This window comes from Loxodonta africana, chromosome 12 (genome assembly GCF_030014295.1).
Source record: "Loxodonta africana isolate mLoxAfr1 chromosome 12, mLoxAfr1.hap2, whole genome shotgun sequence".
Lineage (NCBI taxonomy): Eukaryota > Metazoa > Chordata > Mammalia > Proboscidea > Elephantidae > Loxodonta > Loxodonta africana.
In genome coordinates this window covers 88,566,403-88,582,126 of record NC_087353.1, presented here as the reverse complement: position 1 = coordinate 88,582,126, position 15,724 = coordinate 88,566,403, and the positions used below count along the sequence as shown (strand labels likewise).

Below are 15,724 nucleotides of genomic sequence, written 5' to 3'. Positions count from 1 at the left end.
TGAGGACCTCACCTGAAATAATGGCAGCCCCACTAACTTTCATGGCGTTCTTGTGTGAGAGTTTCCCAGCACTGCGTTCTCTCTCTTCTCCCTCCTTGTAAGTGTAGGGTCTTTTCTAATCAGGTTCCTGTGGAATGTTCCCAATGAGGAAAATGCTCCACCAAGCTTAGCAGAGCTGAGGGCTCCTCACTCCCAGGTTCCACAGTTGCACAAGAAAATGCCTTTTCCTTAAAAAGATGTCATCACGACCTGGGGCCTCTGAGTTTGAATCTGGAAAAAGGGAGAATCAGGTGAGAATTGGGCCCGTGATAAGCCCGGGACTTGGAAGTGTGAAAGGCTTGGGGAAATGCTCAACTTAAAACTTGTCCTGTTACCTGGAGTCAAGCACAAACCAAATGTATCTTCCCCTCCCAGACAGATAGGTTTCCAGATACCCTGGCTAGAGATTTCATCTTTGCCCCAAAACTGTCTCTATGGAGTATAGGGCCTGAAGCCAATCATTTGGTGTTTCTTCTGCCCTCAAATATGCATCCAGTTGAAATAATTTTAAAGTGGTCATACCTTAGCTTTGATAGTAGTGGGACAACCTGATGTTATGTACCTCGTGATATGATACAAGAGCATTATCTATGACGTATTCTTCACAAAAAATGTTTAAGTTGAATCTAATCAAGCCTCGAGACCTAGCTGCCAGTTTACAGGAAACACAGAGGATTGAGGGACAAGTTAAATAACACTGTGAGGAAGTAATTAGATACATCCAGAGTGTGTGGGACATTCCTCAAGACAATCATCCTGGACTCTTACAAAACCTACCCCCTGCCACACACACTTACACACACAGAGGCAGTCCTTGGATTATGAAGAAATTCTGTTCCTAAGTCTGCCTTTAAGTTGAATTCGCATGTAAGTTGGAACAGGCATGGTTCATATCTAACTTCAGTTAGTCAAATGTTTGTCTTAGATATAGTATATAGTGTACCCTTCTATGCATAAAAAGCTTTAAAGAAACACTTCCAGATACACTAAAGCTTTCTTTAAAGTAATAATAAAATAATAATAATAATGTTTTGAGACGTGTTGCAAAGTAGCATCCATTTGTTATTACGAACCATTATATGGACCTCAGTTTTTAATATAATAGGCCTTATGGGGATTGGTTCACAACTATGGGTTGTACATAAGTCTGCTGTCCATAATCCAGGGACTGCACATATATATATATACATATATATACACACACATGCACACACACATATAAAGATAAGAGTCAGTTCTACGTTAAAAGATTAAAGAGACATAACAAAATTCAGTGAGTGAAATTGTTGTAACCTTTATCTGAAAAAATAGAAATAAAAGGCACTTTTGGGATATTGGGAAAACTGGATATTGGGTGATATTTTGGAGTTATTTTCAAAGTATTGGGTGTGATGTTATTTGGAACTATGTTCTGAAGTATGATGTATTCTTAACGGGATAAAGTATTCTGGTTAAGGATAAAGTATCATAGTGTTTTCAACTCACTTTCAAATGGCTCAGAAAAAATTGGTATCTATTTATATATATACACAACCACACACCAGTGTGTATATATATATATATATATATATATATATATATATATATATATATATATATATATATATATATATATACTGGTATATATGTTGTTGTTGTATGCCATCTAGTCAATTTCAACTCATAGTGACCTTATAGGACAGAATAGAACTGCCGCATAGGGTTTCCTAGGCCCTTAATCTTTACAGGAGCAGATTACCGTGTCTTTTCTCCTGCAGAGCCACTGGTGGGTTCTGGCATATTTATGCATCTATCTATCTATCTATCTATCTATCTATCTATCTATCTATCTATCTATCTATCTATCTGTCTGTCTGTCTGTCTGTCTGTCTGTCTGTCTGTCTGTCTATATCTATATGATGCAAATATGACATCTTAAACACTGTTGACCCATATGGGAATATATAGGCATTTATTGCATTATTCTTTCAAAGTTTGTATGTGTTTGAAAATTAAAATAAATAGCTTGGCTATCAAAGATATACTTAAAGTAGAGAAGGAAATGTCTGAGTCTGAAGCCTAGGAGAAGTGGGTTCCACCCAGCTGCTTACCTCTCCTTTTCCCCCACCTGCTGCCACCCTGAGTTATGCTCATCTTCTGGGAATATAGATGAGCACCTGGACTAACAAAGTGTAAAGATGGCTTTACTTTCCTGGAGGTCCTACAATGGTAGGAGGAGAGAGAGGGTCTCAGGGCAGGAGTGGGATGTCAGCATCTCATCTAGACTCTTCTTACCTTTGTTTCAGGGTCTATGTGGCTCAGGGAGGGCTGGAAGTTACTGTAAATGGGGTCCAGGTTGATAGAACCCTCTCGTTCTAGAGGAGAAAGAAGAAGCAGATGGTTAAGAAGACAGTTTCTGCCCTCTAATCCCACCCACTGAAGGGTGAGGCAGGTGTGCATCCACGCTTCCCAAAAAAATTGAAAACTGTTGGAAACATAACAGACTACCTAAATTACCTGACCTCAGCAAATGATTTGATTGGTTGTGTGATGATATGAAGAAACATATTTGAAAATTCAACAGCCAATTAATTTGAAAGAAGGAAGAAAAAGAGGAAAAAAGGAAGAAAACAAAGTAACAACAAACACAGAAGACTAGTAGAAAATACTAAGATGGTAGATTTAAAATAACAAGAGAATAGATTTAAACCAAACATATCAATAATCACATTAAATGTAAATGGTCTAAATTCCTGAATTCAAAGGTAGACATTATCAGATTTGATTTTTAAAAAAGGAAGATACAACTATATGCTTCCTACAAGAAACCCACTTTAAATATGTAGAGTGGATATATTAAGATCTGATAAAGTTGATTGCAGAGTAAAGAATATTACCAGGGATAAAGTAAATGTATTAGATTTTAATAACTGGTAAGTCTGGGTGAAGAATATGTGGCAGTTCTTGTCACTTTTTTGTAATTTTTCTGTAAATTCAAAGTTATTTTAAAAAGAAAAATTTTGAAATATAAATCTTTGTAATCTTTTTTATAAAACAATAAATGGTATATATATATATTTCAACAGATCATCTAAAAGCAAAGAAAAACTGTGAGCAATTTGCAAGCAACTTCTTCAGTTTCATGAAAAGCTCATTGAGATTTGGCTTGGAGTTGCACCAGATTGAGGAAGCCATTTGACAGCTTTATGATATTGAGTGTTCCAATTCATGAACATATGACTTTTCTTTCATTTAGGGTTTTTTTTTTAATGTTTTTAAATAAAGTTTTATAATTTTACACAGAAAAGTCTTGTATATCTTTTGTTAGATACCTTAGATGTTTGTTGCTACACAAAAGTATTTTTAAATTTTCTGTTTGTTGCTGGTGCATAGAAATGCAGTTGACCTTATATGAATTTATCTTATCTCTGGCAATTTTGGTAAATTCTCTTATTAATTTTAGTAATTTGTTCAACATTCTTTTGGGTTTTCTATGTAAGACAATCATAACACCAACAAATGAAAGATTTATTTTTTCCCTATCTTTAAACCCTTACTTCTTCTTCTTTTCTTTTTTATTATACTAGGACACCCAAGACAACATTAATAGAATTTGAGGAAGGGCATCCATGACTTGCTCCTGGTTTAATGGAGAAGTTGGCAAACTGTGACCTCTGAAGCAAACCCTGCTGTTTCTGTATGGCCCACAAGTTAAAAATGTTTTTTGCTTTGTGTGTGTGTGTGTGTGTGTGTGTTTAATTTTACATGTTTGAAGACAAAAGAAGTATACCATTTAATCACATGTGAAGATTATATGAAATTAAAATTTCAATGTTTGTTAAAAAAGTTTTATTGAAATATAGCCACACTGTCATTTGTTTACATACTTTATACAACTGCTTTCTCTCTACAACGGCAGAGTTGAATAGTTGTGACAGAGATTATGTAATTCACAAAGCCAAAAATATGCTATGTGGCCCTTTAATGAAAAATTTTGCCAACCCCTGGTTAAATGGAATGGCTTTTAATCTTTTATCATTGAGAATGATTTTTGTGTGTTTGTGTGAATACATTTACCAAGAAATGGAAGTTCTCTTTTATCTCTAATTTGCTGAGTTTTTATAATGAATGGATGTTGATTTTTACTAAATGTTTTATTTTGCATCTATTGAGATGATCATATTTTTCTCCTTATTCTGTTAACGTGTTGAAATTTTTTAATAGTATTTTTTCTAATCCTGAACTCGCCCTGCTTTCCAGAATGAGCTCGATTAGTCATGATTTTTATACGTGTGGCATTTGGTGTGCTAAATTTTTGTTTAGGATCTTTGTATCTATGTTCATAAATGAGTTTGGTTTTAAAACTACTTCCTTGTACTGTTATTGTCTGGCTTTGCTATAAAGGTTTATGATCATCATGTGAGTGGGAGAGAATTCCCTCTTTTTCATTCTCTCAGTGAGTTAATGTAAGATTGTAAATCTTCCCTCCTTGAATATTTGGTAGAACCCACTTTTAAAACTTGTTTTTTTTTTTTTTTTAAAAAAAAAAAAAAACAGTTTTCATTTAAAAAAAAATTTTGGGACCATGTTGATTTTCAGAATGTTGCCTAATTTACTGGTTTAAAGATGTTCATAATATTATATTTTTCATAACTGCTGCAACTATAGTGATGTTCCCTTATTCATTCCCGATATTGAGTACCTTCACTTGTCTCTTCATCAATCTTAAGAAGAAGTTAGTCAATTTTATCGATGTTTTAAAATACCTAACTTTTGGTTTGTTGATTCTTTCTATTGTATTTCTGCTCTAATCTTTATTTCTTTCCATTTATTTTCTTTGAATTTATTTTGTTGTTCTAGTCTTAACTTCAAAACTTGAAAAATTAGCTCTACAATTTCCAGCCTTTCTTTTTTCTCTAATATGAACACTTAAAAGCTACAAACATCCTTTTAAGTACAGCTTTGTATGAAGTATTTCATATAAAATTATCATTCAGATCCAAGTAGGTTTTAACTTACATTAAGATTTCTTATTGGGCCCATGAGTTATCTGGAAACTTAAAAAAAATTCATAGAAAATTTTTGTTTTTCAGAGTTTTTTTTTTTATTAATTTCTTACTTGCTGACATTGTGATCAGATAATGTAGTGTGACTTAAATTTTTAAAAAATTTGTTGAGTTTTTTTCTATGGCCTTGTATATAGTCATTTTTATAAGTTTTCCACGTACTCTTGTAATGAATGTGTGTGCACTCTCCAGTTGTTGAATGCAGTGTTCCAAGAATGCCAATCATGTGAAGACTGTTAATTATTTTGTACCAAAGTTCCATACCCTCAGTGATTTTTTTGTCTGCTTGATCAGTCAACTCCTAAGAGAATTGTGTTAAAAATTTCCCACCACGTTGGTGGATTTGTCCATTTTTCCTTATGGTTTTGTCAATTTTTGCTTTATATATTTTGAAACTATTAATAGGGCACACAAATTAGATTTGTTACATCTTCCTAATAGAGTGAAAAAATTATCAATAGATATTGATAATTTCTTAGCTGTAGCATTTTTTTTTTGCTTTAAAATCTACCCATTATGAATATGACTACAAAAATAATTTGATTAAACCCAATTTTTTTTTCTTATAATTTTGCTTTCATTCTCTCTCTGTGCTTCTGTTTTACATCTGCCTTTCATCCTATGAGTCGGAATCAACTGGATGGCACTGGGTTTTTTTGTTTTTTTTTCCATCCACAGTGAATAGCTAGATTTTTAAAACTACTTTTAACTGGAGTATTTAACCCATTTACATTTATTGTGTTTTATTGATATATCTGTATTAATTTGTGATTTCTTAATCTTAATTTTTTCTTAATCTTACTTCGTGATTTCTATTTGCCCTATCTTTTTTTTTGTCCCTCCTCCTTGCCTTTTTCATGGATTGCCTGAATTCTTTCATTTCTTTCCTTCTGTAGAATTTAGATTTCTAGAAACTTTCTCATTCCATTTCCCCTTCTTTAGAATCTAAAGACTCTATTTCTAGAAATTTTAGCATGTACATTTAACCTAGGAAAATCTAAAGTTAATATCTTTACTGTGATGTAATTTACTTATTAATGAGCTCACCCACTTATGTGTGTTCACATATACGCAATTTATGTTCTGAAGAAATCTACCACCACCAAGCAATCTGTGTCTCCCAATAGTTTACTAATGCTATACCAATGATTATACCCTATCCAGGGACTTGCAGGAGCCAATAGTCGAAATAGGATTTCAAATGTAAGCTCAAAAGTTTTGGAGATGGGAAATACTTTTCCCCTTGGTTCCTTCAAGCCCCAGAGCCCTCCCACATGTCTCTTATGTAAGTTTCCACACTCTGAGCCATTTTGAATCCAGTGATAATTGCCAATACCTTCATGGATGTCAAAGCCAATGTTTTGGAAGGTCCCAGGGGCTTGTCCACCATCCTCTTCATACCACTTGTACAACTGAGACAATTTGTACTTTTGCCTATTGATAGAAACACCACAAAGACTCTGTTATGACCAAGGAACAGGAACAGAGACGTTGGGACTAGCTACGTTTCTGTTTTCATCTCCCTCACTGTCCACCTTTATAATTGAATAATTGAAGACAGAAGGATCAGAAAAGAGGAGAAGCTAGAGGAAAAAGAAGATTAAGCAGCAGTGACTCACCTTTTCACCTCTCTCTTGGAGTGCAACGTGAACACTAAGAGGGCAATGAAGACAACCAGCACAACTGCTCCTGCTGCTCCCACGAGTCCGTACACCAGACTCTTCTGAGTGCTCAGCTCACAGTTTTCTCCACGGTACCAGTGAGTATCTGTGGTCAGGCAGCTGAGATGGGAAAGAAAGCGCAGGTGGAGAGAGAGAGCAACCCGGAGTCAGTGCCACAGTCAATGCCCCCAACCTCCCAGCCTCAGGACCAGGCCCTGACCACCTGGATATTACAGGATGAAGAAAAGATTGCTGGGATGCAGAGCCAGGAGCCCTGAGGGGATGGACAAGGATGAAGTCCAGCTCCAGGAGAATGGTCCTTAAACAGGCCTAATATCCAGCACTGAATCTTTAGGTTTTGTCTCCAGTAGCAACCCAGGAACTGTTGGTCCAACTCTGGAGCTCCCCTGGGCTTACCCCAGGGACTTGAGGACCCAACAGTGACCCTTTTACCCACCCATTAACCATCTTCATTTTCAGCCTTCCTCTCTGTCAGAAGAAACAATCCCCCATCTTAGACCCAGAGCACATGGTCCACCTCTGAAGCTCTTCCTACCTCTCCCCACCCCATGTCCCTTCTAAGCTCTTTTCCTTTCCTCCTCATGCCAACTTACGAGCTTCCAAGAAGCCTTCCCAGAATAACTGCTCAGGCCTTTGCATAATACATGACTCTTTTCCCCACATCTGGTGTTTCAGCTGGTCTCTCTTAGGTTTGGTTTCAGTTGGTAATGCCTTTCTTTGCTTTCCTACTCCTGGCTTTCAACTCTCCCCGTATTGGTGTGACCATCTTTCTCCATTCCACCAACAGGAGTGCTGTTCTTTTCCTGGAAGCAAGGACCCGCATGCCTTGTCAGGTTGGGAGCTTCCTGAGGCTGTGGCCTTTTTTATGCTTCCTGGAGAACTTGTCACAGTCCTCAGCCTGGCTCAGCACAAAAAGGACTCCTGGGAGAGCAGCTGCTGAGCCATCCTTGGCCTATTCTGAACCTCGCCTTGAGGGTTCTGACCATGCATGTCTTCCCTCAATTCCTTTGTGGCTGGGTACATTCAGGAGCAGCTGGGACCCAACCCCTGACCTTGACCTCTAGGCAAAGTCTTGAGTAGTGGCAGCTTGCAGGGAGAGGGAACAGCTGGGTTGGTGGGTACTCACAAACACCGAGGACCACTGCGCTCCAGCTGACACTTCCCATAGTTGCAATCCATCGAACTGTTGAAGCCCTGCATGCAAGCAGTGACGCAGTTTGGCTTCTCATCCTTGTATTCCACAAAGAAGTATTGGGCATAATCTCCAGCTTCCTTGGCCTTCTCCTGGCACTCAGCTGAAGTGTGTGGAAGAAGGGCCATGAGTAAGTGGCTGGAAGCTCTGCCCAGGATCATCCTGGGCCCCCGTCCCCCATCCCTCCTGAAGCCCCTCAGGTCACATACCTTCAGGGTCATATTGGGTAATTTCAGTGCTTTTCACCTCGGTGGTATTCTCCTTGAAACACAGTAGGTCTGAAAAGGAGACACATCAAGCCTTTTACAATGAGCTTGTTTAGCATCCTCAGGGACCCAGGTGAGTGCGAGAGAGAAGAGAGTGGGGCTGTGATGGGGGAAGTGAGGAGATGGTCCGTGCAGAGGGGAAATGCCAGCTCTCCAGAATGATGACCCTTCAAGTGTCCTGTACCCTCCCCTTTGTTCCTCTTCTTCCCTACCCACCTCTAGCAAGATCCTCACACCTTTGCTTAATAAGTCATGCTTATCTTGATTTTCCTGGGAGTCCCTGCCCGTTTTCACTTTGTGCTGGCACCCCAGACTGAGCATGTCTGCCTAACCAGCTTTGCATTCTTCATGCAAAATCTCTTCTTGAACTGCCTGCTCAGGGACCCTCAGCTTTCTCCTGCTCTCCCCATCTGCCTTCTTCCTCTCCCCCTAGCCCAGAGGTGATGTGGGTCAGAGAATCCCTTCTCCTCCCTCCCCAATAGTCTATGGGTTTACCTGAGCAGTTATTATTAACCATTATTTGCTCATTGGTTATAGTCATGATTTTTTCCTTCACTTCCTGGGAGGCGTTCTTCAATACTTTCTCATATTCTGGGATGAACTTGGTCCTCAGGAGGACTTCATGCTCCACCACCACACTGCCAGGCCTGAGGAGAGAGGAGATGTCCTTGGGCATCCTCCCAGATCAGAAGTCGTGCTCACCTTTCTGACCTCTTCCCCTCTCTGCTCTCATAGGAAGGCAGAGCTGGGGAGAAAATTTAAAATGATGACTCCAGGGTTTAGTGGGTAAATGCTCCATCGGGTATTGTACTAGGCACTTCACATATAGTACCTCATTTAATGACCTGAGCCTAGGAGGACTGTTTTTACAGAGGTTAGGCCCTGGGGAGCCCTAGGTGAGAGTCTCAGGGATAAAGATGGAGAAAGGAATGGGGCCCATGGAAGAGATCACCCTTTAGATGTCACAGAGATATTCAAACAGAAGAAGACTGGGCAACCAACAAGGTGTGGCCAAGGGGCCTTCAGATGCAGGGTAGGAATTTGCTCCAGGAGCTCTTAACGGGGTTTATATCTCTTGCAATCAGAGGTGGGCTGCACTGGGCTGTCTGCACTGCTGCGGTGTCTGTGAATCTCAAAAACGGTATGCAAACTTTTGGAGGTGCGTATATGCATTTTTCTAATCACACGCTTTTTGTCTATGACCCCAAAAGGGTTAAAATTCGAATTAACAGTCTCTTCTAACTCTGTTTAGGAAGCTAAGGTATTCTCACAGTGCCTTGCCCCTTTCCTCTTCTCTGACTCCCAATCCCTAGTTAGCATAGTCCATCTTCTGTGTTTCTTAAAAGGAATAAAAAATGCCTTTAAGTTAATATGCTTGTTTTCCAGAATGCAAATTACTTCTTTCTTGTAGGTGTAAGGATTATTTGTACCCCAGTAGCAAGAACTTTCTGGATGTAAAAAGACAGCAACTAGTCCCAACTTCCTTATGCTCACAATTCAAAATTCCTAAATACTGAGGTCAAAAGCTCTCTCTTTCCTTTGCTTTCTCCTCAATGCTATATTCAGAGCCTTAAATATAAAAAGCAGATTTGAGGGCTATGCATAGAATGTTAGAGTTGGACGGGACCAGGAGATCTTCTAGTTCAAGGCCATCTTTCACAAATAAGGAAGCAGAGATCCAAAGAAATCTACTTGGTGGTGGGTCTCCAATATTGCACAGATCTGTCCATCACTGTCCTTGGCTCCTGTTTTGAGAGCTCCAGTGGAGAAAAAAGGCTTTACTGAGGCAGTGTTGGTATAGTGAGAGTTAGCAGATTAGGGTGAAATACTGGCCCTGCCCTAAATAGTAGTGGGACCTTGGGCCAGTCAGTTAACTTTATCGTACGTCAATTGTTTCATCTATAAAGGAGGGGCTGGACTAGTGTTCTAGATTAAATTGTGCCCCCCAAAACTTATGTTGAAGTCCTAACCCCTATATCTGTAAATATATCCTTATTTGGAAATAGGGTTTTTTATTATGTTAATGAGGTCATAGGAGTCAGGTGGTCCCTAAACCTAATACCTTCTGAGTGGTGTCTTATAAAAACAGCAGAATGGACACAGACAGATACAGGGAAGAGACACCATAGGAAGATGGAGGTTGATGAATCTATAAGCTCAGGAACACCGAGGATTGCTGGCAGCAACCAGAAGCTGAAAGAGATGAAAAAGGACCTTCCCCTAAAGCTGACACCCTGCATTCGGATTTCTAGTCTCCAGAACTATGAGAAAATGAGTTTCCGTGGCATCCTTCTGGAATTTTTTGCTACGGCAGCACTAGGAGATTAAGACAAATAGACAAGTTCCTAAGGCCCCTCCTTCCATGTCTCAAAGTAGATGATTCTCACTTCTTATCTGCCAACTCCCAGACCTCTCTAGGACCACTCTGTGGTGGAAAATTGCTTTTCCACTGTGTGTTTTCCAGGATCTCAGAGAGCCCAACTCTCTCCTCGTACCTGGCCTAAAGGAAGTAGAGTAGGCGGAAGATCTAGCAACATCCTGATAGCTCCAGGGCTCTAGGGACAATCTGAGAGGACAGGTGGGGGGTCAGTGAGAGGGCAGTGCAGTGGCCAAAGACAGAGTCATCAAGGGAGAACAGCCAGGAATGCCTTCAGGCTGACTGCTGAGGCCAGGAACATAAAGTCTCCAGGCTCCAAAGAGCCCTGCCCTTGCTGTCTCCCTCAAGAGGCAAGGGAGGGCAGGGCAGAGAAAAAGGACAAGGACTAGCTTTACAGGGGTAAGAGCCAGGAGACCCCTGAGAGGGGCAAAAGGGCCCTGTGTGGTCAGCACAGGGAGAGGAAGTTTTAGGGCCAGAAAGAAAAATGCTTCTCTCACCCAGGGGAGCAGAGCTGCTAAGGAGCAGGAGCCTGGCCGGGGCACCATGCTATGAGCCAACATTGGAAGGGCCTAAGATTCCCCCCAAATCCTACCTGGGGTGGTATCTCTTGGCAAGAGAAGGTTTAGTGTTAGACAGAACTGAGGGAGGAGGAGAAACAGAGGCTGGTAAACTCATTTTTTCCTGTGCTTTTGGCACTATTTATTTCCTCTTGGTTATAAGTTTCTTTTGGAAATGATCAATCAGGACTCTCATAAACCATCAGAAAAAATATTTTCCTCACAATTCAGGGACTGCTGGGGTAACCCATGCAAGCCTGTTGGCCAGCACCATTCAAAGAGCTTCTTAAAGTTGGGGTCAGTAATAGGAGAAGATTTGATGGCAGCAGAATCCGATCCTAGGTGAGTGGAATTGGATACAGAACAACTGTGAACTTGGACAGCTTTTTCCCTGGGGCTTTCCTTCACAAGTGCTAAATTATTTGTCTCTGAGGACAAATGGGGCATCCATCATACAAGCAGTAGCTCCCAGATTTTCTGGCTTGTTGGTCTGACTCTAGCATAACAGAACTTTTGTTTGAGTCTTGGCATTACCTGTTATGGATTGAATTATGTCCCTAAAAAGATATGCTGAGGTCCTAATCCCTGGTAGCTGGTATCTGTGGACATGACCTTGTTTGGAAATAGGGTCTTTGAAGATGTTATCAGTTACCATACTGGAGTAGGGTGGGTCCTATTCGGTTTGAGTATTGTCCTTATAAAAGGGAAGAAGAGGCAAAGAAATGGAGGAAGGATACCACGTCATGCTGCAGCTGCAAGCCAAGAATTGCCCGAAGCCACCAGAAGCCAGGAGAGAGGCACAGAACAGATTCTCCCTCAGAGCCTCAGAAGAAATCAACACTGCCAGCATCCTGATTTCAGACTCCCAGCCTCCAGAACTGTGAGACAATGAATTTCTGTTCTCTAAAGCCATCCACTTTGTGATATTTTATTATGGCAGCCCTTAGGAAACCAGTATACTACCACTCTATACCTGACTCCTCAGACAATTCATTTCATCCCTCTGAGTTTCCTTTTCTTCATCTGCACGGTGGGAATAGTCCTTCCTACTGGCCTATCTTACAGGCTAATTATGAGCCTTCAATGGGAAAAGGTATGTAAAACTATCATTGTTGGAGGGCATAGTTATAATTATCTTTACAGTTATCTATATAATTATCTTTATGACTATTGCTTCCACTACAAAGACCCTCTTCCTAGGAGCTCCAGATACTCACGTTATCCTTATGATGTTGACACCTTCATACTCAGTGATTCCAGAATAAAGAATTTCCATCTGAAAGGCAAGGGAACCATTCTATTATCCCACAGCTCCCATCTGGGACCTGCTGGGCCTTTCTACAGATTCTCAGGAGGGCAGAGGATGGACCACACTGTCCTACAGCTCCCCTGGTGCACCCCAAGCTGGCAGTGGAATGCTGTCTGGATGAAGTGATCTCTACCCAGATACCAGCCCCACCCATGAGTCCCCTGCAGCTCCCCGTGGAACCTTATTTTGGCCTTCTCCTCCCTCCCTGGCAAGTGTTGAGGACATGGGTGAGCTGAGAAACTCACACACATCTAGTAAGAGAAGGGCCCTCAACTGCTTTCTTAACCCCAAGAGACTCCTCACTGGGGGACCCAAGTGGCCATGGGGCCTTGTCTTCACAGCCTTACCTGTTTAGTAAATATCTCTTTGAATTTCTGGAAAGCTTGGGAAGATCTGTTATTTAGGTCTTCACTGAAATTCTCACTGGTTACTGTCACGGTTATTTCCACTTGGGCAGTGACTATCGCCGGTGGAGGTTCTGAGAGGGAATTGGACAGCAACACTGAGTACAGCATCCTCTCTGAGTCTCCAAACAAGGAGACCCGCAGCCCCAGCAACTCCACCCCAGGTGGTGGATGGCAGGAGTAACCCACAGCCGCCAACCCCACCCTCTGTCCCAGGGCTTCTAACTTTCTCATCCAAGTGTGCCTGAATGGAGAGGAGAGTGCACTACTCCCAGCGGCTTTGTAATGAAGCCCAAGAGATCTTCGGGTCTTATATTTGATTATAGAATGCAACATAAGTCTTACACTCTGCTCCATAACATACCCATTTATTTAAGTGTATTTCATTTAGATCTGTGCCAAATGTGTGTTTTATTTCAACACACCAAGAGTTTTTTTTTTTTTTTTAAGTTTTAAATTTCTTGGTGCTAGGCAAAATTGCCCCTGGAAAAGGCCCTATTCATCCCCCCACTCTGAACTGAGGCAGGAACTGGTGCCTGGCGTGGAGGCTGGGCCCAGAGGAGTGGAGTGGAGGCCCTGCAGGCTCAACTCACCAATCTCGATGCTCTCAACCAGCAGCTCACACTCGGTCCCATAGTAGAGGGTGGTGCACTGGCACTTGATCCCATCCCAGAAGCCTCCATTCTTGCAGAACCTGTGGGCATACTGGCATTGATCTCCCGTGAAGCCAGTGGAGCATTCACAGACCTTTCCATTCCATTGCCCTCCGTTGAGGCAGATCACTGAAAGGGACAAGGCCTTGTTTAACCACATGTATCTACACCACACTTTATAGCTTGCAACATGCTTTCACACACACTATCTGTTCCGACTCATAGTGACCCTATAGGACAGAGTAGAACTGCCCCATAGGGTTTCAAAGGAGCTCCTGTTGGATTTGAACTGCTGACCTTAATACCTAGCAATTTATTTGGAAACAGGAATTTTGAAGATATTAGTTAAGTTACCGTGAGGTCACACTGAAGTGGGGTAGGTCATAATCCAATCTGAGTGTTGTCCTTCGAGAAGGGAAGAGAAGAGACAGAGTGACAAACAGGGGAAGGACAGCCATGTGAAGATACATCTACAAACCAAGGAATGCGTGGAGCTACCAGAAGCTGGAAGAGACGAGGAAGGATCTTCCCCTAGAATGGGAACAGAAAGTATGGCCCTGCCAATGCCCTGAATTAGGACTTCTAGCCTTGCCTCCAGAACTGGGAGACAATAAGTTTCTGTACTTTAAAGCCATCTGCTTTGTGGTATTCATTATGGCAGCCCTAGGAAACTAAGACACTGTCTAACTTGACACTCTTATAAAACCCATGAGCAGGCAGGACAGTCAGTATCATTCCCACTATACAGTTAAGAAGAAGTGAGGCTGAGAGGGGCCAAAAGACTTGCCCGAGTTTCCTCATGCAGCCAGACTTGACCTGGTCTTGGAGTCTAGTCTAGCATTCTTCGCATTAGCTCCAAAACAGGTGAGGAAAGAGAAGCCTGGTGTTGTGAGAGGTGGTGAACATCACAGTCAGGGTTTAGGAAAAGAAAAGCAGGAACAGACACTGAGACCAAGACAAACTAATTGGCGTCAAGTCGACTATGACTCATAGTGACCCTATAGGGCAGAGTAGAACTGCCCCATAGGGTTTCCAAGGAGAAGCTGGTGGATATGAACTGCTGAACTTTTGGTTAGCAGCCTAGTTCTTAACCACTGTGCCGCCAGAGCTCCAGATACTGAGAGGACCCAGGTTAACTTGGCCTACCTAGTTCCAACAAGCTTGGTAACAAGCATTGTTAGTGTTCCTTCAACATCTGCTTCAGAAAAGCCCATGTTGAAAGTTGTTACCATTGTGACTGTTTATGATTCCTTTTTTATTTGCTAAGAGGTAGAATTTGAGGGGAGTAGGTCTTAGTTTAAATAGATAAGAGGTGGTTATGGACAACTCCCAAACATCCATGCCAATTAACCCAGAAAACCCAAAGTTGTTCTCTTTGGCTTTTCTTGAAAATAGTTGTGCCCATGTAGAGCAGTATTGGGAGTGTGATTAGTCTGGGGAGGCACATAGGCATGTACATATCGTGCACAAACCTGCCTTGCCTCTGCCTCCTCAGTCTACCCCTTGCCAGGCTCAGAGAACCAGGCCCTTGCCAATGACAGTCACATCATGCAGTCTCTGTTGACAGGTCTTGGGTCCAAGACAGCCAGAAACAATGGAATAGATGAGTCAAGAGTTCTGGATGCACTAAAAAAAAAAAAAAAAAAAAAAAAAACCAAACCTGTTGCTGTCAAGTTGATTCCAACCCACAGCGACCCTATAGGACAGAAGAGAACTGCCTCATAGGGTTTCCAAGGAGTGGCTGCTGGATTCGAACTGCCAAACTTTTGGTTATCAGCTGCTGGGCACACTGGGCACACTGGAGACCCGTAAGTTCTAAGCCAGTCTCTCCCTCTCTCTCCTCTCCTCCCCTAACCTTCCCTTTTCTCTACTTCTCCTCCTCTTCCTCTTTTTGTTTTCCTCCTCCTTCTTATCCTTCTCCCTCACTCTTCTCTCTCCTTTCTCCCTCTCTCTCCTCAGTCTTCTCTCATCTCTTTCTCTTCTCTCCCTCTCTCTCCTCTCTGCCTGTCTGTCTCTGTTCTCTCTCCTCTCACTCTGTTCTGTCTTCTCTCTCTCTTCTTCATCTGAGAATAATACTCACAGGTATAGCAGTATAACAGTAGAGGTGGGTGGGTCAGGGGACAGGTTTCTGGCTATCATTCTAACCACAGTGAGAGAGCTGAGTGAAAGCTCTAGAGTCCAAGAAAAAAGAGGGAGCCAT

The 15,724-nt window shown here is 41.6% G+C and overlaps 1 protein-coding gene across 1 annotated transcript; it reads right to left on the bottom strand.

Annotated features, from left to right (window-relative positions):
* Positions 1 to 228: 228 nt before the first annotated feature.
* LOC104846488 (mucin-17) lies at positions 229 to 13,684 on the bottom strand. The gene is made up of 10 exons (XM_064294814.1): positions 13,465 to 13,684; positions 12,815 to 12,945; positions 12,376 to 12,434; positions 8,720 to 8,871; positions 8,168 to 8,236; positions 7,893 to 8,061; positions 6,704 to 6,865; positions 6,421 to 6,518; positions 2,314 to 2,387; positions 229 to 270 (listed from the first exon to the last, which is right to left on the bottom strand). Exons 1-10 carry the CDS (start codon positions 13,682 to 13,684, stop codon positions 229 to 231), a joined length of 1,176 nt encoding a protein of 391 aa, XP_064150884.1.
* Positions 13,685 to 15,724: the final 2,040 nt, after the last annotated feature.